This window comes from Malurus melanocephalus, unplaced genomic scaffold (assembly GCF_030028575.1).
Source record: "Malurus melanocephalus ecotype Western Australia unplaced genomic scaffold, MMel_1.1 scaffold_1032, whole genome shotgun sequence".
NCBI classification, from domain to species: domain Eukaryota; kingdom Metazoa; phylum Chordata; class Aves; order Passeriformes; family Maluridae; genus Malurus; species Malurus melanocephalus.
In genome coordinates this window covers 40,550-66,923 of record NW_026624264.1, presented here as the reverse complement: position 1 = coordinate 66,923, position 26,374 = coordinate 40,550, and the positions used below count along the sequence as shown (strand labels likewise).

At 50.1% G+C, this 26,374-nt stretch overlaps 4 protein-coding genes and 1 long non-coding RNA gene across 5 annotated transcripts; 4 read left to right on the top strand and 1 right to left on the bottom strand.

Annotated features, from left to right (window-relative positions):
* The first annotated feature begins 2,471 nt into the window (after positions 1–2,471).
* LOC130586004 (keratin, type I cytoskeletal 9-like) lies at positions 2,472–4,767 on the top strand. The gene is made up of 2 exons (XM_057386703.1): positions 2,472–2,539; positions 3,661–4,767. Exon 2 carries the CDS (start codon positions 3,680–3,682, stop codon positions 4,394–4,396), a length of 717 nt encoding a protein of 238 aa, XP_057242686.1. The 5' UTR covers positions 2,472–2,539; positions 3,661–3,679; the 3' UTR covers positions 4,397–4,767.
* Positions 4,768–7,050: 2,283 nt separating this feature from the next.
* On the top strand, positions 7,051–10,944 carry LOC130585997 (cornifin alpha-like). Its single transcript, XM_057386697.1, has 2 exons — positions 7,051–7,132; positions 9,793–10,944. The coding sequence occupies exon 2, from the start codon at positions 9,811–9,813 to the stop codon at positions 10,498–10,500; it is 690 nt and encodes a 229-aa protein (XP_057242680.1). The 5' UTR covers positions 7,051–7,132; positions 9,793–9,810; the 3' UTR covers positions 10,501–10,944.
* A 4,863-nt stretch (positions 10,945–15,807) lies between these two features.
* Positions 15,808–17,542, top strand: LOC130586003 (uncharacterized). The gene is made up of 2 exons (XR_008966649.1): positions 15,808–16,344; positions 16,892–17,542. It is a non-coding gene; the product is annotated as an uncharacterized LOC130586003 (long non-coding RNA).
* A 3,647-nt stretch (positions 17,543–21,189) lies between these two features.
* On the bottom strand, positions 21,190–23,062 carry LOC130585995 (scale keratin-like). The gene is made up of 2 exons (XM_057386694.1): positions 22,912–23,062; positions 21,190–22,066 (listed from the first exon to the last, which is right to left on the bottom strand). Exons 1-2 carry the CDS (start codon positions 23,045–23,047, stop codon positions 21,702–21,704), a joined length of 501 nt encoding a protein of 166 aa, XP_057242677.1. The 5' UTR covers positions 23,048–23,062; the 3' UTR covers positions 21,190–21,701.
* A 1,806-nt stretch (positions 23,063–24,868) lies between these two features.
* Positions 24,869–26,356, top strand: LOC130585990 (feather keratin 4-like). Its single transcript, XM_057386689.1, has 2 exons — positions 24,869–24,952; positions 25,641–26,356. The coding sequence occupies exon 2, from the start codon at positions 25,698–25,700 to the stop codon at positions 26,019–26,021; it is 324 nt and encodes a 107-aa protein (XP_057242672.1). The 5' UTR covers positions 24,869–24,952; positions 25,641–25,697; the 3' UTR covers positions 26,022–26,356.
* Positions 26,357–26,374: the final 18 nt, after the last annotated feature.

Here is a 26,374-nt window from a genome sequence, read left to right as displayed (position 1 = left end):
AAAAAGGGGGGAAAGGAGAGTTTGGGAAGGGCCAGCTCTGTCCCTTTCCTGCGTTTCTGTGCCCGGAGCTCTCCCAAAGGGGTTCCTGCTGCCCCGGCAGTGCCCGCAATCCCCGAGGGCAAAGCCCCGCTCAGGGGGCCTTTGGGAGCGGCTCAGCCTCGGCTTTTGTGGGATCATGGGACAAAGTTGTGGTGGCGACCGACAACACTGAATTGATCCCGGTGCCCGGGAAATGCCAGTCCCGTCCTCGATCCCGTGCCCACAGGAGCAGACACGGATGGGAATTTGGGTTTGAAAGCCCGGAAAAGGCCGATGGAATTGCCGGGAACCCCGGGATTCTGCAGGACAAGCGGCCCTCGGTTAAAGCCAGTCCTGGGGACACCTTTTGGGGTGGGGAGGAACCTGGAGCAGGGGAGAAATCATAACCACAGTGCCCCAAATCCCAGAGGGAAAAAATCCTGCTGTGGTGGTTCCATGAGCAGGAAAAAAAAAAGGGGATGAAAAATTTAGAAAGTTTCTTGAAAAGAGGGAAAAGAAAGAAAATACTTTGCCGTATTCCGGCAGAGCATCAAGAGGATCCAACTCACCGGGTCTGGAAAGATGGAGACGAGGAACAGCCGTGGATGGCACCGGAGAATCCCGAGCGCTCTTTTATACTTTTCCCGACCCTCAGTGGGATGGGAGCCGCGCTTTGTGCAAGAGCTTCCCACGCGTTACCAAACCGTGTTTTGCTGGCTGGTTCATTTCATTAATTGTCCTAATTGTCCTCCTAAGTGACGTGATAAATTCATTAATAATCCCAGGTCACGTTCTGAGCACTGCAGCCCCCGAGTTTTGTTCCGTTCGTTCCGTGTTCCGACCCCCGGGAAATCCCCTCGGAGCACTCATTGTCCCCGCCGGGATTGAAGCCGGAATGAGTTTAGCTCCAAACGGGGGATTTATCGATCTATCAACCATTTTTTTTGCACAATATTCCCCTTTCCACCCCAAAATCTCTATTTTTGGGTGGGCTGACAGAAACGCCGCCTCTCCCCAGAGCTGCTGGAATGGCAGAACCAGCAGCGGGACCCAGCATTTTCCGTGCAAATCGATATTTCCCAACCCATCTGGAGAAACCCAGAAAGTTTCAGGTTAATTGAGGAGTCAAGGAGGAATTGCTGACTGGCAGAGCTGTCAGACCCAGGGATGTCACCGGGGCCTGACAGGGCTTGTCGGGGTTCTGTCGCAAGATTTTAACCCCGATATCGGCTCYTGGCGTTCTGGTTTCCAATCTGGGTCTGGAAACACCAGAAATGTGGGGTCGGGAGTTGTATAAACATCAAATATTGGTGTTRTAATGATAGAAACATGAAATATGGGATGAGCACAGAATTTCGGGATCACTGAGGTTGGGAATTATCTCCAAAGTCATCGAGTCCAATTTGGGGGTGATCCCCAAAACCAGTTCCCAGGAATTCCTTGGACACCTCCAGAGATGGGGACTCCAAACCTCCCCGAGCCCCTTCCAAGGACTGACCGCCATTTCCAGGAAAAAAACAGGATGAGATTCCAAATTTCTGGACCGGCTTCCCTCCCAGAGTTTCCACCAATAATCAAATCCCAAATCTCGAATCTCAAATCTGAAATTTTGAATTTCAAATTTCAAATATCAAATCTTGAATCTCAAATCTCAATTTCTCCATTTCTTCCTTTCACCAGACGAGGTTTAAATCCAGGAATTCTGCTGTGGTTCCCCCTGAAAAAAAATTAATCCTGGCCAGTCTTAAGAAGCTTTGATTTTGTTTTAGGTGAAGGCAGCTTGGTGCACTCAAAAATATTTGGGGGTTTTTCCCCAAAAATGTCTCCTCTGGACACGCATCTCCCTGGAATATTTCAGCTCCCCCAAAAGAGGACAAACGGGGAATTATGAAAATTAGGGTGACAATAGGAGAATTATAAAAATTAGGGTGACAAAAGGAGAATTATGATAATTAAATGCTCTCACACAGAGCGTCCTTGGATCACAATGAGCATCCAAGGAATTAATTTAAGTCCTTTTTAACGAGTTAAACAGGGAGGAAAAAATGGTCCTTCCCATCCCAGGAGTTAATAGAGACGGAATTTGTGGTTTTCCCAATCCTGAATTTCCAGGGAATCTCCTGCAGAACAGGAAACATTCCCCCAGACAAAACTAAACTGATTTTTAATCTTGCTGAGGGAATTCCCGACCCTTCGCCCTTCCAATTCCCAATTCCCGAGTCAAACCAGGTCAGGAAATGGCAGCGGTCACAAAATCATCAAAAAATTATTTAAGGATTAAAGGGAAATAAAGGGCGTGTGCCCATATTGGCTGATGGGGTGCTGATTAACTAATCATAAACTTATCAGAGCAATTATTACAATTAGAAGGAGCTTATACAGCAAAACGTGTTGCCGGCGATGTCCCAAAGTCGTGTTGCACATCCCGGGAGCCATCGGGAAGGGTATAAAAACCCGGGATTTTCCTCCAGCATCTCCAGAAGCTTCTCCTCAGCCCGGATTTATCTGCGAGTTTTTCCCGGTGAGTTCTGCATCTTTAATTCTGTTTTTATGAACTGGGAAATAATTCCGTGATAGAGCTCGGAAATGATCGGGAATATGGACTGGAGGTCTTTTATGAGATAAATTATTATTAAAAACTGGAAGTCTTTTATGAGATAAATTATTCCGTAATATCAATTTTTGGGCAGGGAAGGTTTTGGTGGTTTTTTTGTTTTTTTTTTGTGGTTGGAGCTGTCGGGAGATGGAGATCGCAAAAACGCGAGGTTGAGTTGTTCCAAACCACAAAGGGAAAGTGTCAATTAAATCCCGATTATTCSAAGGGGAGGTGACAGCTCAGCTGCTCCCAGCTTGGCTTTGGTTCAGGGCAGAGAAAAACGAGAGGAGATGTCGGATTTATGGGACAATAACTACATTAATTGGAAAATTACAGATTTTATCATCAATTTATCATCTGTATAAATAAACAGACCTCGGTGAACATTTTAATTTTGCTCATTAGCTACACCGCAGTTCATCTCCATCACAAAGGATGTTTTCAGGAATCCTTCTAAATTCTTCTTTCCCCCTTTTTTTCCTGCTCATGGAACCACCACAGCAGGATTTTTTCCCTCTGGGTTCTCTGGGATTTAAGGCACTGTGGTTATGATTTCTCCCCTGCTCCAGGTTCCTCCCCACCCCGAAAGGTGTCCCCAGGACGGGCTTTAACCGAGGGCCGGTTCTCCTGCAGAATCCCGGGGTTCCCGGCAATTCCATCGGCCTTTTCCGGGCTTTCAAACCCAAATTCCCATCCGTGTCTGCTCCTGTGGGCACGGGATCGAGGAAGGGATTGGAATTTCCCGGGATCAATTCAATGTTGTCGGTCGCCATCACAACTTTGTCCCACGATCCCACAAAAGCCGAGGCTGAGCCGCTCCCAAAGGCCCCCTGAGCGGGGCTTTGCCCTCGGGGATTGCGGGCACTGCCGGGGCAGCAGGAACCCCTTTGGGAGAGCTCCGGGCACAGAAACGCAGGAAAGGGACAGAGCTGGCCCTTCCCAAACTCTCCTTTCCCCCCTTTTTCCTGCTCCCGTTTGACTCCAGAGCGGGATTTATTTCTCTGCGCCCTTTGCGAATCCCAGCTGTGATTTCCTCCCCTCCGCAGGTTCCCGTCCATCCCAAAAATGTCTTCGGGAGCGATGATGAGCAGCGGCTGCTCCAACCCCTGCGAGGTGACCTGTCCGCAGCCCTTCGCCAACGCCTGGAGCCAGCCCTGCGTCACCTCGTGCGCGGACTCGCGGGCCGTGGTCTACCCCCCGCCCGTGGTCATCACCTTCCCGGGGCCCATCCTCAACTCCTGTCCCCAGGAGAGCATCGTGGGCACCTCGTTCCCCGAGGGGGCCATGGGATCTTCGGGCTCCGCGGGCGCCATCGGGGGCGGCGGCTCCTCGGGGGGCTCCTATGGGGGCGGCTCCTTTGGGGGCGGCTCCTCGGGGGGCTCCTTTGGGGGCGGCTCCATGGGCGGAATCATCGGGGGCGGCTCCTACGGGGGCGGCGGCTCCACGGGGGGAATTGGGGGATCCTATGGGGGCGGCTCCACGGGGGGATCCTACGGGGGCGGTTCCTATGGCGGGGGCTCCTATGGGGGCGGCTCCATCGGGGGGATCGGGGGCGGTTCCTATGGCGGCGGCTCCTGCGGGGGCGCTTCCTATGGCGGGGGCCGATCCTTTGGCTCCGGGGGCTCCTATGGCGGGGGCCGATCCTACAGGAGCAGGAGAACCTTCGGCTCCTCCAGCGGCGGCTTCGGGGGCGGCTCCTCCTTCGGGGGCGGCTCCTCTTTCGGGGGCAGCTGCGGCTCCGGGAGGTTTGGGGGAGGAAACTGCGGCTCCTTTTATTTCTGAGGCGGCCCCGGCTCCCCCGGCAGCAGCCCCGGCCCGGGCTCGGCTCCGGGAGAAGCTGCGGCCCAGGGACACCCAAGGGATCGCCTTTCCCGTTCCTCGGGGATCCGCAGCGCTCCCCAAAGCCCCGGGGATGGTGCTGTGCGCTCCCCCCGTGTGACTCTGCCCCCAAGCCCTCCCTGCCATTAAAGTTCTGTTTGCATTCCAATTCCCGTCTCGTTGGGKTTTTTTCCCTCGTTACTCCTTTTTCCAGCTCCTCCTCCTGCCCAATGCCGGAATTTGGGAGGGTCGGAGGCTCCTGGATGAGAATCAGCCCCTTCATCACACTCAGCGCTGGGGTTTGAGGGGGGACAACAAATTTTCCACTTCGTCCTTCAATATTTTCCTGCTGTAATCAGAAAAAAAAAAAAAATCGCTGAGTATTCCTAGAAATGGGAGCTGGTTTTATGCGGGCTTCTCGTGGAAACCAGAACAGAAAATTCCAGTTTGAATTGCAGCAGAGTGTTTTTTCACCCAGAAGCCTCTGGTTTGAGATTTTCTCTAAAGAAGCACCGAATATTTAGGATTGTGAGCGCTCAGGCCTTTCAGCTCCGTCTCGGCTCAGTGCTCCCTGAGCCTCTTAATTTTCAGGGAGAGCCTTTCCYGGGAAAACGTGTCCCGTCCTGCTGGATCTGGTTGGACAACTCTGCCGCCTCTGGAAGMGTCTGTGCGAGACCTGAACGTGAATCAGAGACAAAACAGAAATGGAGACGAAAAAAATAAAACAGCTGAATCCCCAAAGAATATTTTTTTAAGGCTGTGGCGTTGCTCAGGGATGGTTTTGAAGAGTCCCAGGATCGCTGAGGTTGGGAAAACATTCCAAGGTCGCTGAGTCTGAGCTGTGTCTGATCCCCTCCTTGGTCACTCGGACCAAATTCCAGGAATTCCCTGGACACCTCCAGGAATGGCGACTCCAAACCCTCCCTGAGCCCCTTCCCAGGACCGACCGCCCTTTCCAGGAGGATTTTTCCCAAATTTCCACCCTGAACACAGCTGGAGGCTGTTCCCTCTTCTTATTTCCGTCCTTTCTGCTCAGACACTAATTTTTTGTTTGTTTGGTGGTTTTTTTTTTGTTTGTTTGTTTGTTTTTTGGGTTTTTTTTTGTTGTTGTTCTTTATTATCATCACGATCTCAGCGCTCTCCATCCCCTCCTGGAACCCGAGCGATTCCTGAGGATCCCCGGGGCGCAAAACCCTCCTTGGGAATGCTGTGAGGAAACGCTCCGGGGCGGTTTTGCAAACACCCACTCACGTTTTTCCCYCATGCAAAGCGCTGCCGAGTTAATGACAGGCTGCGGGAGCGAGACGGGCTCTGAATCACCGCGTCCCTTCCCAAAAAACGTGTCAGGGCCACCCCTGAGTCAGGCGCTGAGGAACGCCCCGGGAATTGGGATCCCTCGGGTGCTTTTGGGATTAGAAACCAGGCCCGGTGTTTGTTATCCTAATGATACCGTTTCCATCCAACACTCACCTWCCCAAATCGGGGCGTATTTTGGGGATTTAAATGGGGTCGGGCCGCGCTCCCCTGCGGGGCTGAGCTCCAAACACGACAGGAATTTTTGCTGTAACCCGGTATGAACTGGGGCTCTTCGTCCTCCGAATCCAAAGTTATCACGAGCAATCTCCAATAAATATTTTTGCTGTTTTTTCCTGGTGTTGAACAGGGAACGATCGCCTTTGGGTGGCTTCTCCCTCACCCCGAGTTTCCCACACTCTTCCCCACATTCCGGCGTTTTTCTGGCCACCAAAACCACCGGGAAATGGAACTCGAGTGATTTATTCCATACCAGGATCCCTCTGACCATCCCACTTTTTCCAAAAGGGACTTTCCCCCTTCCCGCTCCTTCCTGGGCACGGATTGTGGGGCAGAGGAGGAGTTTTGCCCTAAATCGGGGCTCCCGTGACAACACCAACCCCCGGCGCTGTTTTATATCCCRGAATCCCAGAATTTTGRGGTCAGAAGCGAACTCTGGAGACCTCTCGGGGCAGGTGACACAGGGACCCCTCTCCACGCGGGTTTGGGGTGACTCCAGAGAGGAAAAACCCCAAATCCTTTCCAACCCAAGCATCACCTCCACGGGAAGAAATTCTCCCTGACGCTGAGGTGGAACTCCTTGGGATTTCATCCACAAATTCGGGATGAGTCGGATCCCGGTCTCGGACACCAAACGAGGAGCCAGAGCCCCTCGGGCTGGGCCAGGAGTGACTCTGGAGCCGACTCGGCCACTCCGGTCCGGCATTTCCACAAACTCGCCCCAACAAGCTCGGACTCAGCCRGGAACGCTCCTGGGCTAATGCTGGGTTAGGCTCAGCTGCCTTCCTGGAGCCGCGAAAACAAATCCCGGGATTTGCAAGGACGAGCCTGGCAAAGCTCAGAGACCCGACAAAGCCAAGCTCAGCCAGGGGTTTTCAGCCCAGCAAGAAGAAATTTGAGCCCCAAAACTCCGAAATGAGAAGAATCCGGGGCTAAACGACGGCGGTCATGTGCTGGTGAGAAAAGGGTAATCAACAGCAAGGGTGAGCAAAGCAGAGCAATTAGGGTAATTACCCCCCAAATTTGGTTTGGGGACTAATGGCACCTAATGCCCAAATATGACGTTATTTTCTTGCATCAGCCTGGTGGTCCAGCCGGGGATATAAAAACCATTCCTGACTCAGGGAGCTTCCAGCGGGTCCTCTTGGCTTCTCCTCGGTGAACTGAGTAAGTTGGATTCTGATTTGGATTATTCCTAAAATAACAAAATCAACCGAGTCGAATTTAAAAGAAAATTTGAATTTAGCTCAGGGCTGAATTTTTGGATTCGTATTCTGCCGTTCTGTTGAATTTTGGGTTTTTTTTTCCTTTCCCCCCCCCCGAATAATCAAAATAATTTTGGTTATCCATCCGGAAGTACTGCGRGATCGAGGTTTAAAAATTTATTTGCCATCTAGATAATATCAAAAAAGTCTATTTTCATGACTTTATGGAAATTTAATGGATGCAACCTTTAGGTAACCATAAAATGCCTCAGCCAGCAGTTTCCACCTGTGAGAGCGGGGACGGTTCTGAACTTCTGGTTTCCGATTTTTATCTGATTTTGGGCAGAGGTGGTGCGGAATCTTAACCCCAGGTTTTACAAATATTGAGATGGGCAGAGCTGCGGTTGCCTTTGGATGAGGGCGCAACATCCCCGTGGATGCGACTCTACAAAATTCCGGTTTCCCCGTGCCGGAGAAATGGGGAAAAAAACCCAAAAAAGTCAAATTGGGGTGCAGCCTTGGGAGGTTTTGTTGTGTTTATGCAAAGTTTTGGTTTTATGCAAAGCGAGAATATTTGAATTCACCCGGGGTGTTTTGTGCTTTAGGTTTAGGTCGGGTTTTAAGTTTTTTCTTTCCTGTGGTTTGGTCTCTGTTCAGGGTGGAGGATTTAAGGATTTAAAGAGTGGGAACTCCAGGAGAGGACCTGGAYTGGGGTTTAAATTTAGATTGGGGTTTAAATTTGGGGTGAATAATGGACATTTGGGCATCGCTTTCGGAACACGGAAAGAAAACAAAACTGGCTTGAGTCAAACTCAGCCCCACCCAGGCTTCTCCAATAGGCTGGAGAGAAAAAAAAAAATAACAATAAACTGGGCTGAACCCAAAATATTCCATTTAATCTGCAACAACAGATTAAGCGGCTCCTTCGCCGGGCGCTTTGAGGCGGAATTTGGTTAAAATGACAGCTCGGAGTGGATTTTGGTKCTGTTTCCCAAGGCACCTCCCCAACCTTGAATTTATTTCAAAACCAGAAATAAAAGGTGGAGGATTCAGCCCAGGTTTGCAGGCGGTTTTAATCCCTCCGAAATTTATATTTGGGAGAGCCATTCTCAAGTTTTTATTCTACTTCAGCTTTTTCTTAATTTTCTCTCAGAAGGTTTTTATTGAATTTTCTGAGTGGGTTTTATGCTAAATATCTGAGCTAAATCCACCTCCTATGAACTGACTGCACTAAATCCATAATTATTGRTATAATTATGGGATGAATTCCCTAATGAGGATGAGATTCCTCGGGGTTTTTTGATCCAGAATTTGCCAAATTCGGATCAGTAAAACCTCTCGTGTTTTCCATTCCTACAGTGACTTTTTTGTGTTGACCTCGTTTTACTGAGCTCCACCTCTGGAGCCCAAATTACAGGAGAAAATAATGTTAATTAAACAGCAGCCCTAAAGGGGTCATTTGGTGTCCCCAGTGAGGTGTTTTGGTGTCCCCAAAAGGGTCATTTGGTGTCCTCAATGAGGGGGTTTGGTGTGCCCAAAGTGGTGTTTTGCTGTCCCAAATGGGGTGATTTGATGTCCCCCAAAAGTGGTGCGTTGGTGTCCCCAAAAGAGGTTTGTTGGTGTCCCCAATGAGGTTTTTTGGTGTCTCCAATGAGGTTTTTGGTGTCCCCAATGAGGTTTTTTGGTGTTCCCAATGAGGTTTTTGGTGTCCCCAATGAGGTTTTTGGTGTCCCCAATGAGGTTTTTTGGGGTCCCCAATGAGGTTTTTTGGTGTCCCCAATGAGGTTTTTGGTGTCCCCAATGAGGTTTTTTGTGTCCCCAATGAGGTTTTTTGGTGTCCCCAATGAGGTTTTTTGGTGTCCCCAATGAGGTTTTTTGGTGTCCCCAATGAGGTTTTTTGGTGTCCCCAATGAGGTTTTTTGGTGTCCCCAATGAGGTTTTTTGGTGTCCCCAATGAGGTTTTTTGGTGTCCCCAATGAGGTTTTTGGTGTCCCCAATGAGGTTTTTTGGTGTCCCCAGTGAGGTTTTTTGGTGTCCCCAATGAGGTTTTTTGGTGTCCCCAATGAGGTTTTTGGGGTCCCCAATGAGGTTTTTTGGTGTCCCCAATGAGGTTTTTTGGTGTCCTCAATGAGGGGTTTTGGTTCCCCAATGGGGTTTTTTGGTGTCCCCAGTGAGGTTTTTTGGTGTCCCCAATGAGGTTTTTTGGTGTCCCCAATGAGGGGTTTTGGTGCCCCAATGGGGTGTTTTGGTGTCCCCAATGAGGTTTTTTGGGGTCCCCCAGGAGGTGTTTGTGTTCCCAGAGCTCTGGGAGCAAAGCCGAGCAGGGTGGACATCAACCCATCCACCCCCTCGTGCCCTTCCAGGGTTTGATCCCGTCCCTCTGGCTCATCGGAACTCACATTTATCCTTTCCAGGAGTTGATCCCGTCCCTCCGCCTCCTCGGAACTCACATTTATCCCTTCCAGGGGTTGATCCCATCCCGCCGGCTCCTCGGAACTCACATTTATCCTTTCCAGGAGCTCATGCTGTCCCTCTGGCTCCTCGGAACTCACATTTATCCTTTGCAAGGGTTGATCCCATCCCGCCGCCTCCTCAGAACTCACATTTCTCCTTTCCCCGCAGGTCCAGCCCAGCTCCGAGATGTCCTGCGAGAAAACCTCGTGCCCCAATCCGTGCCCGGACGGCCGCGCCGCCGCCTGCACCGAGCAGTGCGTGGTGGCCTGTCCCGACTCGCGGGTCATCATCTTCCCWCCGCCCGTGGTTGTCACCTTCCCGGGTCCCATCCTCACCACGTACCCGCAGGAAACCGTGGTGGGCTCCTCGGATTCGGCCGAGCTGGCCGGGGCGCTGGAAGCCGGAGTGGCCATTGGATCGGGCCAGAAGGGCCTGGATTGTCTGGATCCGTGCTGCCTCCAGCAATTTGGGGCGAAATGTGACCCACCGTGTGTCACCCCCTGTGCCCAGCCCTGCGTGGCCCCGTGTGTCACCCCGTGTGCCACCAAGTGTGCCCCGCCCTGTCCCCCTCCTTGTCTCCAGCCCTGTGCTCCACCCTGTCCTCCGCCTTGTCCCCCACCCTGTCCCCAACCCTGTCCCCAACCCTGTCCCCAGCCCTGCGCCACCAAATGCGCCCCTCAATGTCCCCCGCCATGCCCCGCCCCCTGTGCCACCCCCTGTGCCACCAAGTGCGTGACCAAGTGCGTGCCCACCTGCCCCACGCCCTGTGCCACCCCCTGTGCCACCCCCTGTGCCACCAAGTGCGTCCCCGAGCGCTCCTACACCTTCTCCACCCGCTGGAAGCACCCGTGCCAGAGGGGCCGCTGCAAGGTCTGAGCGCTTTCGGAACGAAACGACCACGGAAAGGAACCGGGGAAGAAGCGAAGGAACMCAGAATGTGACCCGAAGGCTGCCGGAGAGGGGGAAAAACGCCGCTGGAAATCAGGACCGTGCCGTTGAGTTTAGGATAGAGCTTTAGTTTAGGTTCAGGCTTTTCTTTCTTTCTTGGGGCTTTGCGTTTTCTGTCTGTGCTTTGGATTTTTCCRGCCCAGTTTGACACCGAGCGTGGATCGAAATGAGGGATTTGGGGAACAGTGGGGGATTGGAAGGTCTCGGCAAGTGTGAGGGAAGGGGTGTCGGGCTGGAAGATCAGGCTGGAGCGGGGTTTTGGGCTTTTCTCGTCTCTAGGAGTCAGCTCCTCTTCATTATTCCGCATTTTTCTCTCTGCGAATGTTGACTCCACTTTGCGTTCCTATTAAAATGGTGCTGCATCAAAAAAAACCCGTTGGCCTTCGGAATTCTCTTTTTCCTCTGCTCCTTGGGCTCTCTYTGGGGACACTCAGCCTTGCATAGAGGGACAGGAGACCTCGAGGCTCTTCCCGGGCCGCTCCGAACTTGATGGAAGGTGAAAATTTAGGATTTGGTTCGGCTGTGCAGATCCCTGTGCAGAAATCAGCGCTCAAATAACATGATCCTGTGAGCCAAGGTTTTATTCCTAAAAAAGCCTGGCTCTGCATTTTCTGGGATAAAATATTTTATTACTAAAAAAAAACCAACAACCTGGCTCTGCCTTTTCTGGGATAAAACATTTTATTCCTAAAAAAGACCCCTGGCTCTGCCTTTTATGGGATAAAAGATTTTATTCCTAAAAAAAGAAAAAAACAAACCAAAAAACAAAAAACAAAAACCCCTGGCTCTGCCTTTTCTGGGATAAAAGATTTTATTCCCAGAGAAACTTAGCTCTTCATTTTCCAGGATAAAACCTTCAGATTGTACCAAACCGGGAATTTTTAGTATCCTGTTCATTCCCAGCCCCATTTGGGGCTTTTCTTCCCTCTAAACAAACGCAACTGAGCCGAATCCAAGCTTTTTTTTTTTTTTTTTTTCCACATTTCCGCAGCCAAACTTTCCTGAACTGCTTTTCCGAGGACTCTTTTCCACCTCTCCGCGGTGACTCGGGGTCACAGCCCCAAAAATTCCGAGCGCTGGTGCCAACAGAGGATCCCTCCGGGCTGTTTTGGGGTGCCGGGCGTGTCCCGCTCATCCCATTCCAAGCAATTCCCGGCGCTGTTTTTTTTTATCCTAAAGATTACATTCGGTTCATTCTTTCCCTAATGACCGCTGTTGTCGGAGTCGCTCCGGTGACCGCGAAATTCCGGGTCATTCCCGCAATTATTTTTCCCGCCCCGAAATATCCCAAGAACAAAGGGAGGCCGGGACGCTTCCCTGGATTACGCCTGGACCTGGAATGTTAATTTAATGTTCATTAGCGCTTATTTGGGTTACATTCCCTAATATTGGAATCATTGATTTGGGGAAAAAAAAAAAAAAAAGGAAAGAAAAGAAAAAAACAAGGAAAAAGAAAAGGTCGCAATTTTCATAATTCCACAATTTCACACATTTTTATTTCTTTTTTTTTTTCGCTTTTAGTAAATGGATGATTTTTACCCTAAAGTTGCTCTCTTTTTGTTTTATGGTGCCAATAATGAAGAYTTGGGAATGTTTCCCATCAGCTCAAATTTAAAAGAGGGGTTTCCAAAATCCATCAGCTCCCTCATTCCACAAGTTGACTCCCGTCACATTTTGAAACAAATTTGGGGGTTTTTAACATCGAAAAAGAAATTTTAAAATTTAAATAAATATAAATAGATAAAAATAAAAATAAAAAAAAAATAAAATGTTATTCCTCTGTTGAGAACCCTGCCAAGCCCCAAGTTACCAGGCTGGAAAAATTTCATTTCCAGCAATTTTGCCCCCCTCCCTCAATTCCCCACCAAATTCTTTGGGAAAAAAAGGAGATCTCCAACTTTTTAATGGACACCCTTAAAAAACTGGAACACACAGAGGTGGGGAAAAAAAAAAAAAAAAGGATATTTGAGGAGAGAGATAAAACAGGAAAACCTGAGGATAATCCAGCTGTAGATAAACCAGCGAAACGCTTGGAGAAAAACAGGAATTATTCTTTCCAGTGCCGGGAACGTTCCTAAATCTTTCTTCACCACCCGAGGCCGCTCCTACCCCTTTCCCGGCGGTTTTGTTTGCCGAGATTTTAGGGAAAGCAGGGGGTTATTAAATCCCTTTTCACAGAGGAGATAATTGCTGCCCTCCGGGAATTGCGCGGGTTCCAAGGAGGAGCCTGGAGCGGAGCCAAATGTTGATATCTCCCGCCACGTCTGACATAAATTATAGGATTTCCTCCATGTTCGGCGCTGCCGCGAGATCAATTAATTAACTAGCACAAATAAACAATAAATCATTAAACTCGGTCCGGCAGTAAGAGAAAAAAAAAAAAAAAAAAAAAAAAAAAAAAACAAGGAAAAAAAAAAAGAGATTATTTGGAGCAGAATTAATTTGAGTTTTGAGGGAGGAACGCCCGGAACAAACTTCCCGACTTTCCGACAAACTTTCGGAATATAAATATAAATATTTATAAATATTCGGTGTTTGGGTTTTTCGCTCCATTCCGAGGGAATCAGGGAGGAGGATCTGACCTGGAAGAACAACACGAATTTCCATTATAAACCCAACCCCGGTTTCCCCTGGCAAACGTCATCAAAACTCTTGGAAACTCCTCCCTAAAATCCGATTTTCACGCCCTAAATTATTCGTATTTATTTTTCCCGCTGCCTCAGAAGCGCCGGCGCCCCAAGCCCCGAGCGGAGGGAGGTAAATATTAACAAAGGCCCTGTTAATCTCATTAAAATCAACTTGAAACGGATTAATTATTCTCGTTGTTTAATTATTCTCGCTGTTTAATTGTTGTTAAAAGCAGCCGGGATGGGTTCGTTTATCCGGCTCCCATAAATCCCTCTCCTGCTCTTTTTTTTTTTGCGGGCTGTAATTTCGGGAGGAGAAGGAAAAGCCCTCGGGAAAGGCAATTCCTGCCGGGATCGTGTGGGATTTGTCCCTTTAGGGTGTCCCGGAAAACATCCGACAATTACCGGGATTTACCGGGCCGGGCGAGGAGATAATGAGTCCATAAATTTTAATCCCGAATTTGCTGCTGAGTCCTCGGAACGGCCCGGAATTCACTCATTCCTGACCCATATTTTCCCTGATTTATCCTCCCCGCGCATTCCAGGATTCCGGAACTCGATTTGCCCTCCTCGAGGGAGTTTTTTAGGGCGAAGTGAGAGAAAATAAAGCGGGAGTTTTCTTCAGACCCCGAATTCAGGGCAGCCCCTTGGGTTCCCTCTGTGTTCCAGGGGAAAAGAGGATTTTGGGATGTCCAAAAGAAGGATTTTGGGATCTCCAAAAGGAGGATTTGGGGATCTCCAAAAGGAGGATTTTGGGATCTCCAAAAGAAGGATTTTGGGATCTCCAAAAGGAGGATTTTGGGATGTCCAAAAGGAGGATTTTGGGATGTCCAAAAGGAGGATTTTGGGATCTCCAAAAGGAGGATTTTGGGATGTCCAAAAGGAGGATTTGGGGATGTCCAAAAGGAGGATTTTGGGATCTCCAAAAGGAGGATTTTGGGATGTCCAAAAGGAGGATTTTGGGATCTCCAAAAGGAGGATTTGGGGATGTCCAAAAGGAGGATTTGGGGATGTCCAAAAGGAGGATTTTGGGATCTCCAAAAGGAGGATTTTGGGATGTCCAAAAGGAGGATTTGGGGATGTCCAAAAGGAGGATTTGGGGGTCTCCAAAAGAAGGATTTTGGGATCTCCAAAAGGAAGATTTGGGGATCTCCCTGGCTGCTCTACCACATTTTTGGGGTTTGCCAGGGATGCCCCCGTCTCTCCGCTGGTTTTGAACCAGCTGGGCGGGTTTGGGGTGGCTGAGTCAGCCCCCAAATCCTTACAAAGATCTTGGCGTGGTCGGGTCGCTGTTCCTTGGGTTCCTCGGGGATCCAGGGCAGTCAGGAGCTCGGGATTTGAGATATCAGCACAGCCCAGGTCCCACCTCCGTCCTTATCTTTAATTTCCGGGATGCAGGCAGCGTCCCGGAGATAAAGGGAAAGGTGATAACGACCCCAGAGTTCTGCAGAAATGACAGAGGGGACACCGGGATCACCGCGGGGATGGAGCGAGGAAAGGCTGGAGATCGGGACTGGAGATTGGGATTGTCCAGCCGGGGGAGGAGAAGATTTGGGGTGACCTAATTGTGGCTTCCAGGACACGGAGGAGCCGCCAAAAACCACGGGAGAGGCGTTTTCCAAGGAATGGGGTGGCAGGATAATGGGAATTTCACCGCGGAGTCCTTTTGAAGTGAGGGGCCCTGAAATACATCGAGCGATTCCAGAGATAGAACGTTTCTATCCCAAAAAAAAAAACCCAAAAAGTCCTCATTAGGTTTGGAAATTTTTCATTAAACGCCCGGTCATTGAGAAAAAAAATCCATTTTTTTCGGTTTGAGAATAAATAAATCAGTGAGTTCTTAATTTCTGTGGCGAATTGTGAATTTTTTTACACCAGGAAAATGACAAAATCATCCCTTGGAAAGGACGGTTTATATAATTTATGTTCTATGTTTTTAATTAGAAAATATTCATTTAGGCCACTGCCAGGCTGCGTTTTAAACTTTTTTAACCGCATAAATTCAGATTTTAAGGCGAGTAATCCCCTTGTGCGTCTTTTCCCTTGATATAGCAAATTTATTCCATACAAAAAGCAATTTTGTCAATTTGATACTTTGATTTTAGAGCAGCAAAGGACAAATAAATGGGTTTTATATCAAAGAAAATTACATTGACCCGCAGGGTCTCCACAAGAGGAGAACGAGATCAGGTTTTAAAGTGAAACTATTACTCATTATCGAGTCTTGAACGTGCAACAACCCGTAATTAATTTGGTGACAGCAGAGCTCTGCCTCTACCGCATTTCAATCGCACCGAGGCGCTTTGAAGTCCTCCGGCCCGTGAAAAAAAAATAAACACATAAATTAAAAAAAAAAAATGGGAAAAAAAGGGAAGTGTTGCCTTCCTCACCTCCGTCCCACGGGATTTAATCCCGGCCAGAAAAATCCGGGGTGGAAATGAAACACGAGAGGGGAAGGAAGGCCGGGGATGGGTTTGGTGCTCAGCCAGAGGAATTTGGGAATTCTGGTTCTTCCCGCCCCTTTGGTGGGTTTGTGCCTGGAAAATGGAATTTCCCCTCCTAAATAATGGAATTGGGTTTAATTCATGGAATCATGGAATTGGGTTGGGAGAACCTTAAATAGTTCCAGTTCCTGGGGAGGGAYGTTCCCGCTGTCCCAGGTGGCTCCAGCCAGGCCTTGGACAATTCCAGGGAYGGAATTCCATGGGATAATCTGGGTCAGGGGATGATTTATCCCCGAATCCTTATCTAAATCTGCTTYGGAACGTGTCACTCCTGCTCTGGGTGACAAACCGGGGATGGTCCCACCTTGGCCCCGATGATCTCCAGGTCTTTCCCAACCCAAATAATTCCCCGATTCCCTGCCCGGCGCTCCCGGAGGATCCCAAACTCCCCGTGCGATGGATATCGCTTCGATATCGCGATGGATATCGCTCGGCGGGGCTCCCAATTAACACCCACCCCTGAGAGGGGTAATTAGCGCTCTCCGGAATGATCCGGCACCCCCTGATTTGCACCTAAAAGAGATCCCAATCAGCGACAAATCGGGCCCGGAGCCTCGGGGCGCGGCAGGGACGGGATAAAAGCGCTCCCAGCTCGGGGTTCTTTATCCGCTTCTCCACCTTTCCTTCTCCGCTGCATTCAGGTAAGTCCGGGCTCAATCTTTTAATCCTGAAATCCTTTATTTTAGTGAAGTTCTGTTGTTATTTTTTTATATTTTAGCCTGAAGATCTGCTCTCGTCTTTCATTTCAATGTTCAACTTTGCTGTTCGCTGCCACAAACGCTCCATCGTGAGCTTTTTGGATTTGGGCGGAGAATCTGAGATTTAGAGACCTCCGAGGCTTTTAAACATTTCGCATTGAGCACGGGCTGGGGTTTAAACTCTCTCCTAGGCTTAAACAGCCCGACTTAGAATTTAGTGTGGTTATTTTGGAACGCATTGCCTTGAGCTTCACACCGATTTCTAAGTCACGAATATTCCGATTTTCCCCGCTGCGTTTTAGGCTCAGGTCTGCCCTAAACCCTCTCCTGAGCTTTGCAGAACCTCACTTTAATTTTTAGGGTGATTATTATGGGACTCTTTTCCTTGAGCTTTACACCGATTTTTAGGATTATAATTTGGAACTGTTCCGTGAGCTTCACACCATTTTTCCAGATGACGACTATTCTGATTTTCCCCGCTGTGTTTTAGGCTCGGACCCGCTTTAAACCCCATCCCGGGATTTTTTTTACGGAGCCATGTCGCACTGCGGGGACCTGTGCCTGCCCTCCTGGGAGGGGACCTGTCCCCAACCYCTGACCAACGCCTGCAACGAGCTGTGTGTCACCTCCTGCGACGATTCCAAAGCCGTCATTTACCCCCCGCCCGTGGTTCTGACTTTCCCGGGGCCCATCCTCAGCTCCTGCCCGCAGGAAAGTTTTGTGGGAAGCTGCAGCCCCGCGGTTCTCGGCCGTTCTTTCGGCTCCGGGAGCTCCCTGAGCTATCGGGGTTACGGGAATCCCGTCGGTTTGAGGGGCTCCATCCTCTTCGGAGGCTCCAGCGGTTCCGGGGGAGCCTGGAATTCCAGCCGATCCTACAATTCGGGGTGCTCCTCGTTGGGAAGGGGAAATTGCGGCCCTTTCTTGCATCGCCAGTACAGCTCCTGCAGCCGCGGCAGCTGCGGGCCTTGGTGAAACCTTCCCGGGAGCTCCGGGGGATGGAATTGGGGAAAATTCCTTCAAAAAAACCCCAAATTCCGGCAGGAATTCCCTGTCAAAGGTCCCGAGGTGTCTGTGTCGATTCTGTGCTGCTGTGAGCGTTGCCTCGGCTTTTCGTGCGCATTAAAAACCTTTTATTGCTCCACCCTGGGGTTTTATTTCACCTCTGTCTTCCTTCTGAGATCCCGAATTTCTCCCCCCGATGCCCCACTGAATTTCCAGGAGTCGCCAATGGCGGTTTCCTTTCACCCCCGAGTTCTGAGCATCTTTGGAAAAGGGAATTTCCGCCCTTCGCTGTCAGAAAAAAAAAAAAATAAAATGCTCTCGAAAAGCCAGAGAAAATAATTTTGTGAGCACATCCCCTCTCCGTGCAGAGGCTGAAGCCAAGAATGAAAAAAACACCCAAACTCTGATGGATCAACATCGTTTCACCCCGCCCTGAGCCCTGAGTGCCACGTTCAGGAATTGGATGGGGATCCAACCCTCCCCGGGCAGGTTTTTTTCCCTTTTTTTCCCTTTTTCAGGAGGAATTTCCCCAAATTCCCACCCTGAGCCTCCCCTGGCACAGCTCGAGGCCGTTCCCTCYCGTCCCGGCCCCGTTCCCTGGGATGGTTTTTCCAGGCGGGATGAAAACCTTTATTTCCTTTTTTATAAACACACACCTTCCCCTGGCCTCGCTGCTAAATTTATTCGAGCGATTGCACCACAGAAAACACAAATAAAATCAAGTCTAGACTCAGAATAAGATAAAAATCGCGGCGCAGAGAGCTGGGATAAAATTCCAGCCGGGAAATCGCCTCTGCCAGGATTTTGGGGAGAGGTTCCTCGGTGCCCTCATTGTCCTTGGGGTGAGGACATCGCACCGCGGGCACTCCTGGGGAGGAGAATCCTCCCTTTTTTCCCCACCCCGAGCCCGGCCGGTTTCGTTCCTCGCCCTCTGGTTTTTTTTTGGTTTTTTTTTTCGGTATCCGGGCTCCAGCCCCGTCTCCTGGAGATCACGGGATCGTAATTACGAATAATCGCTCTGACAAGCCCGAGCCGTGCCCGGGATCCCCTCCCGGAGCTGCCGGGCGATGTTTTGGAAAATAATTTCGGCCTCTCTGAATCATCCCCGCCAGGAAAAAAAAATAAAAAAAAAAAAATCATCAGCGGAGCCTCCCCCGCGAGTCCTCGTCCCGCGTGGGAGATGCGGGTTTGGGAAAAGGGATTAAAATGGGATTAAAAGGGGATTAAAAGGGGATTAATCCCGAATTGATGCTCCCCGAGCGCGATTTTCTGCGGGGTCAGCGGCTCCCACGGGGAAATCTGGAGTGGGGTCGTGAATCAGGGATGACGATCCCGGTTAAAAACATCCCCAAATCCCCGAATCGTGCTTTTCCCTTCTTCACCCTCACCCCAAAACCTTGTGGAGGTGATTCCCGGATTTCTGTTTAACCCCTTCCCTGGAATCCCATTTCCTCTGCCATTGCACCACTTGAGTTACTGCCAAAAAAACCCAATTTAATTTTAATTCCCCAGCCCTGCTTTCTCAACCTCGCTGTTTTCTTAGCCCAGGACAACCTCAAATCTTTATTTTTCCCCGCCTTACGCCCAACCCGGAGGAAGTGGGTGATTTTTTTCGGGCTGATTTCTTCACCGGGTTATTAAAAAGTCTGAGGTGAAACCCCAGCCCSGGCTGTTGATTCAGCGGGGAGGGAAATCCAGGGAGGAGCCCTGGGCACACCAAGGCCTCGTTCTTTCATCTAAACCCCAATTCTGAGTCAGGGACATTTGTTTGGGGCTCTGGGAGCAACGAAAACGGGAGATGGGGAGGCCAATCTATATTAAATTATAAGATTTTTAATAGGATTTGGGAAAATGGATGTGAGGATTGATAATAAAATAAATCTTCAGCTCTCGCTCTGCCCCGGGAGTTGTGCCAAAGGTGGGAATCGCCCTCCCTGCCTGACATCCCAAAATCCCCGGCATTTCGAACCACCCGAGGTGGAGTTTTGGGAGAAACAAAAGCCGCGATTACCTTGACTGAGTGACACGAGGAAAAAAAAAAATAAAATAAAATGAGTGTTTGAGGGACAATGGGGACAAAGGAGGACAGGGATTGTTCCCTTCCCTCGAGGCAGAGCGGGAGCTCTATAAAAGCACCCGCAGAGARTTTTTAAAGAATTAAATCATTTACCTGCGGTTCTTATTCCATCTCCTGCTGTGCGGCCAAGTGAGTCAGGTTTGGGGGGCTGGAGAGGGTTTTGGGGGGCGAGAAGGGGAAATATGAATATTCTAAAATTTTCATATTATATTTTTTTTATTTTTCATATTCTAAAATATTCATATTCCATAGGTTTAGGGTTTAGGGTTAAGGTTCATATGGAATATGAATATTGGGAATACGAATGCTAAAATCATGAATATTGGAAACATGAATGTTGGAACGTGGATATCTGAATGATGAATTCTGTAATTATGACTATTGGGATTACGAATCTTTGAAAATATGAACATTGGAAATATGACTAATGGAAACGTGAATATTGAAACGTGGATATTTTAATTATGAATTCTGTAATTATGACTATTGGGATTACGAATCTTTGAAAACATGAACCTTGGAAATATGAATATTGGAAATACGAATATTGGAAACATAAACGTTGAAACATGGATATTTGAATGACGAATACTGTAATTATGATGATTTGGATTATGAATCTTGAAAATATGAACATTGAAATATGAATATTGGAAATATATATTGGAAACATGAATGTTGAAACGTGGATATTTGAATGATGAATTCTGTAATTATGGTTATTTGGGATTACGAATCTTGAAAATATGAACCTTGGAAATATGAATGTTAAAACATGGATATCTGAATGATGAATGCTGTAATTGTGATTATTTGGATTATGAATCTTCAAATTATGACTATTTGAAATATTAATATTGAAATATTAATAAGGAAAATATTAATATTGAAAACCTCCCGTTGTCCCCTCTCTGTGTTCCAGGGTCCCCTCCAGCCCGGCCATGTCCTTCCAGCAGCTCTGCCCCGTGTCCTGTCCCCAGCCCGAGTCCCTGGCCTGGAGCCAGCCCTGTGTCACCTCCTGCGGGGACTCTCGGGCCGTGGTTTGTCCCCCKCCCGTGGTCATCACCTTCCCGGGGCCCATCCTCAGCTCCTGTCCCCAGGAGAGCATCGTGGGATCCGCGTTCCCATCGGGAATGGGCGCTGCTTTCGGCTGTGGGGATGTGCAGAGCGGCTGCGAGCCCGGCGTCTCTTGGGGCGGCTGGAATTCCTCCAATTCCTGCTATTCCCACAATTCCTACCCCTGCTATTCCCGCAAATCCTACCCCTGCTATCCCCGAAAATCCTACCCCAGCTATTCCCGCCCTCCCAAGCACGACAAAGAGACCCCGGACGAGCAACCGCAGCAGAAAAAGGAACAAATCCGCAAATTCTGAGCGAGGAGAGGGCACCGAGCGGGGCCGGGGCGGCTCCTTCATCTCCAGGAACGACCCCGGGATCCGCAATTCCCGTCGGATCCGCTCTCCGCTCGCGATTCCCATCAATTTTCTCCCCCTCTGTGTAAATTTTCCCGGATTCCTCCGTAATTCCCCGCTGCTGAGGGATTAAACCCCTTTTGTCGGCCCCAATAAAATCCTTTCTGCATCACAAAGTGGAGTTTTTCTTTTTCTACCGAGATCTCCGGGATAAAGGGGACGGTTTGGGTCCACGGGTTATCCCCCCAAAAAAAGGGGAAAAAAAGGGGGAAAGAAAAAAAAGAGAGAGAAATTCTTTCGATGCAAACGCGGGATTTTATTGGGATAAAAGCGGAGGTTTCAAACAGGAAGAACACGAGGTGCACCCGATCCGAATTATTAATCTACATAATTAATGAAACAGCAATCAAACCCTTCCACGGACGAATTCCCGGGAATTCTGTGCTCGGATGGAGAGAGACGGACCCGGAGTGAGCAAAGAATTCGGGGTTTGAGGCWGGAAAAGGCAAATTTGGAGAAAAACGGATATTTAAAGCGAAAAGGGTGAGAGGCAGCGCATCTTCCAGTGATGGTGAGGAGATTCTCGAGGATGGTGAGGAGATTCCAGGGATGGTGAGGAACTTCCAGAGGTGGTGAGGAGCTTCCAGGGATTCTGAGCAATTTCCAGGGATCCTGAACATTTCCCATGTGCAGTTTCCACGGATTCCGAGCAGCTCCCGTGGATCCCTCGAGCCCCAGGGAGCCGCGTCCCCCTCTCAGTTCCCTCTGCCATCCCCCCGCCCCGATTTCTCCATCCATTCATCCCCAATTTAACAGGGCCCGCAGCCGCCGTAGCGCTGGCTCCAGAAATTCGCGGAGGAGGACGAGGAGGMCAAAAAGCCCCCGTAGCCCCCGGGGGAGCACTGCAGACCCAAGGGGCGCTCCGTTCCCAGCGGCAGCGCGGAATCCACGCAGCTCTCCTGGGGACAGGTACTGAGGATGGGCCCCGGGAAGGTGATGAGCACGGGCGGGGGGCAAATCACGGCCCGAGAGTCGCCGCAGGAGGTGACACAGGGCTGGTTCCAGGCGTTGGCGTAGGGCTGGGGACAGGACACGGGGCAGGGCAGGGAGCAGCGAGAGCTGAGCTGGCTGGAGAAAGACATCGTGGAGAACGAGGAGGAGGAGGAGGAACTGCCTGGGGAGGGAAGGGAGGAAGGAGAGGGGTTGGAAAACGGAGCAGCGGAGCCGGGAGTGGCTGCGCTGCCGAGGCTCCGGTTTTTCTCTCGTTGCCTTCTCCCCGTTCTTCTCCTCCTCCTCCTCCCTCCCTCCCTCCTAAGCAGCTCCTCTGCAAAAGCTCAAGTTTTTATCTCTTTCGCATCTCCCTGACCCTCTCCTCCCTCTCTCCTTCCCTCTCTCCTTCCCTCTCTCTCTCCATCAATTCCTCCCTCCCTCCCAAGCACCTGCTCTGGAAAAACTCCGATTTTCTCCCTCTTTCCAATTCTCCCTGTCCTCCCCGATCTGTTTTCCTCCCTTCTTCCCTTCCTTCCTTCCCAAGCAGCTGCTTGACAAAAACTCCGAACATTTTTCTCTTTTCCCTTCTCCCAGCCCCTAGTATTAATTCTCTCTAAAAACTCTGATTTTTCTCTATTTTTCCTTTCTCCCAGTCCCTACTAGTAGCTAACTCCCCAAAAACTCTGTTGTTTTTTCTATTTTTCACATCTCCCCCTCCCTCCTAAGCAGCTCCTCTGCAAAGGCTCAGCTTTTTCTCTCTTTCACGTCTCCCTGTCCCTCTCCTTCCCCTCTCCTTCTCTCTCTCTCTCTCCATCAATTCCTCCCTCCCTCCCTCCCAAGCACCTGCTCCCCAAAAACTCCGATTTTTCTCTATTTTTCCTTTCTCCCAGTCCCTAGTAGTACTCCCTCTCCAAAATCTCTGATTTTTCTCTATTTTTCCCTTCTCCCTCTCCCTCCCTCCGCCCTCTCCCGGTGCCCCCACGGAGCCACTCCCAGCCCGAAAATTCCCAAAGCGCCCTCCAGACTCACTCGGATCGCGAAGAGGAGAAGCCGGAGGAGCTGCGGTGTGAGGAATTGGGAGCCGGGAGCTCTTTTTATCCCATCTCCCGCATTGCCCGGGGGTGTTGAGACATTCCTGGTGTGTCCCAACCCCCGGCGAGGTCATCCCTGCCCGGATTTTTTTTTATCCCGATCGTTTGATCCACCTCGGGACAATTATTGATTTCTCCCAACGCCCTCCTTGAATTTTTGGAAGCGGTTTCGCTTCCTGCAGCGTTGTGCTGATTTTGCCAGCGTGGCAAAAAAAAAAAAAATAAAAGTGTTGGGAAACCGTTTTATTTGTGGGATTTATTTGTGGGATGTGGGGACACCTTGCACAGACCAGGTGGGTCCAGCCCATCCCTGGACACTCCCAGGGATGGGGAATCCATGGGATCACCTCGGCCAGGCCCTCACAGTGAACAATTTCTTCCCAAAATCCCACCAAAATTCCCCCTCTGTCACCCTGACCCCATTCCTTGTGTCTTGTCCCTGCAATTCCTGAGGAAAAATCCCTCTGCAGCTTCCCTGGAGACCCTGGGAGGGGCTCTGAGCTCTCCAGGGGCTGAACATTCCCAAATTCCCATCCCGGATCCACAGGGAAGGTTCTCCAGCCCCTGAATTTGCTTTGGGGTCCCCTCTGGAGTTGTTCCAACAATTCCACGTCCCATTTATTTTGGGAAAACCAGACCCGCGCACAGAAATCTCGGTGGGATCCCACCAGAACAGATCAGGGAGGGGAGAATAAAACACCCCGAGCCAAAATGAAGCAGTTTTGGGGTTTATTTGGATTGATCCCACTGGGTTTTTCTCCTTTTGCTCTTTTGGGAGGACGGGGGTTTGGGGGCAGGGGTGATTTCCAAGGATTTTGTGATTCACGTGGGATGTGGCACCTCTGTCACAGTTTGGTGTCGGTGAAACCAGGCGTGGTCAGGGCAGGAGCAGCTCCCTGGGGTTCTACCCCCAAAATTCTCCTTCCTCGTTTTTTGTTTTTTTAAAACCTGTTTCTTTTTTTGGGTTAATCCTCCTGACTGTAAATTTCAAGGGTTGGGAAACAGCACTCGGGGAAATGCCAGGAAAGGCTTCCTCTGGCTTTTCACAGTTGCCAGTGAAAAAACTGGAATAAAATGGGCATTTTTTAAGGCAGAAATCCCAGGTCTGCTCAAAACCAACCGTTTAAATTCTAATTCCACAAAGGAGAGGGATTTTGGAGGGGAAGAACTCATCTTCTCAAGCCTAAAAATTTAGGAATATCATTGGGTGCAGAAAATGGGGAGACACAACAGGAAATTTCATCAGGGGGTGATTGGAGAGGGAGGAATCTGCAGAATAAATCTGCTGATGTTGCGTCCAGACTCCTGCATCATCCCTGGACATTGCGAGTTTTTCCGGGGGTGATGCACGGATCCACTCCCTGMCCTGGCTCACCCCTTCCCGTGAATTTTCCTCACTCAGCAGCCCCGAGYTCGGTGCTGATCCCATAAATTCCCTGAATTCTCCTGGAAAATTCCCTCGAGTTGGACACGTCCTGGGCGCGTTCCTCGGCCGGGAGGGTGGGAATGAGCCCTTCCCCCTTCCCAAATTCCGCCTGTGGATGAACGTGCCCGGTATCGGGGTCACGGGAGTTACCGTGGGTTAACGATGGAGAAATTGCACAATTCCCTTTTCCTTGGAAAAAGCAGGGGTGGGTTCCCAGCTGCGTCAGCACCTGCTGCTCTTGGATAAATCTCTGAGCAATCCCAGCCGCGTGAGGCAATCCCAGAAGTAGGAAAAGCAACAATAATTGTTATTTTTAAAAAAATCATTACTCTGCCTGAGTAATCCTGTGGATGTAATGATAATAATTAATAATTGCTGAGCGAAATAATGACTTTATCTGGGGCAGCGACAGGCGGAAGGAATTTTTTTCCGGGATCATTCATCAGCCGTGGATGTTTCAGCTCCAGCTGATTGCCCAAGAAATGGTATAAAAACCGTCTCGGTCCTGGGCTGCTCCAACAGATCCTCTCGGCTCGCTCCGTGCTCCACAGGGGTAAGTTCCAGCCTGGAATTGCTCCTGGAAATGTCGGGATCTGAGCTGAGCTTTGTTCGGAGCTGGAATTGTGGGGCCGGCAGGAAAAGGGGAAGGGATTGGGCCGGGAATGAGGAGGGGAATGTTCAAAGTTGTGTCCAGGTCGGGAAAATCATGGAAAGAGGGGCTGGAGAATGTTCAGGGATGGGAACGGGGATGGAAAATCCCGGGAATGGGAGCGGAAAATCCCAAAGGAGCGGAAAAGGGGCTGATCCCGGAGAAAAGGGGGATCCAGGGGGGATTTGGGATCTGCCAGGGGGGATTTGGGATCTGATCCCAGGGAACGGGGCCGGGACGAGAGGGAACGGCCTCGAGCTGTGCCAGGGGAGGCTCAGGGGGGGAATTTGGGGAAATTCCTCCTGGAAAAGGGAAAAAAACCGAAAAAATCCTGCCCGGGGAGGGTTGGATCCCCATCCCTGGAGGTTTCTGAGCAGATTCCAAAAGGAATGGAGGGAAGGAGAAATGGGAGCAACAGAAAGAATGTGAGGCCAAATACAGAATTATTGTGCTGTTAATTGTGGCGGTTTTTCTGCAAATTGGCTCCATAATTAAGTCAGGAGAAATGAGAGAGAAGGGCAGGAGAAGACGCAAAACCCGAAATTTTGAGCCTCCTCCTGATCCTTTTGCTGTCCGTTCTCTCTCCTCCCAGCCCGATCTTCCCGCCGCTTTGCCGTTGCTCATCCCAAACCCATCCCATTCCCAGAAGATGTCTTCCTACAGACAGAGCTCCAGCTCCCGCTGCCTGGCTCCCTGCGGGATCTCCTGTCCCCAGCCCTACGCCAACGCCTGGARCCAGCCCTGTGTCACCTCCTGCGGGGACTCTCGGGCCGTGGTTTGTCCCCCGCCCGTGSTCATCACCTTCCCGGGGCCCATCCTCAGTACCTGTCCCCAGGAGAGCTGCGTGGGCTCCTCGACACCCTCGGGATACGGAAATTTCCTGACGTCCGAGGGTTCCTACGGGAATTCCTGCAATTACGGGAGGTCCTTCTCTTCCTACGGATCCGCGTTCAGGAGCTGCAGACCGTGTTAAACACCCGGGGAAATGAGGAGGAAGAGGAGCCTTCAGCAAATCGGGGCGATTCCCGGAGCATCCTCACTCCCACCCTTCTCTGTAAATTCCCTTTGTTTTTCTGACTCTTTTTTCCAGCGGTTTCTGCTCATTCCGACCTCAAAATCGTCCCATCCGCGGTCYCTGGTGGAGTTTGTGTCACCTTCCCGAGCTGTAGAAAAGCAGGAATCATCCCTTTGGAATGCACAGCCCCGGAGCGATCCTTTCCTTTGCTCCCGTGATGTTTTCCCGGAGTTTTCCATTCCCGCTGTGATATTCCTCTCCTTCCTTTCTCATTAAAGCTTTATGCATCAAAATCCAGAGTTTTTCCCGTG

Coding starts and splice junctions, on each gene's coding strand:
- LOC130586004 (XM_057386703.1), top strand. CDS start 3,680: ATGTCTTCGGGAGCGATGATGAGCAGCGGCTGCTCCAACCCCTGCGAG.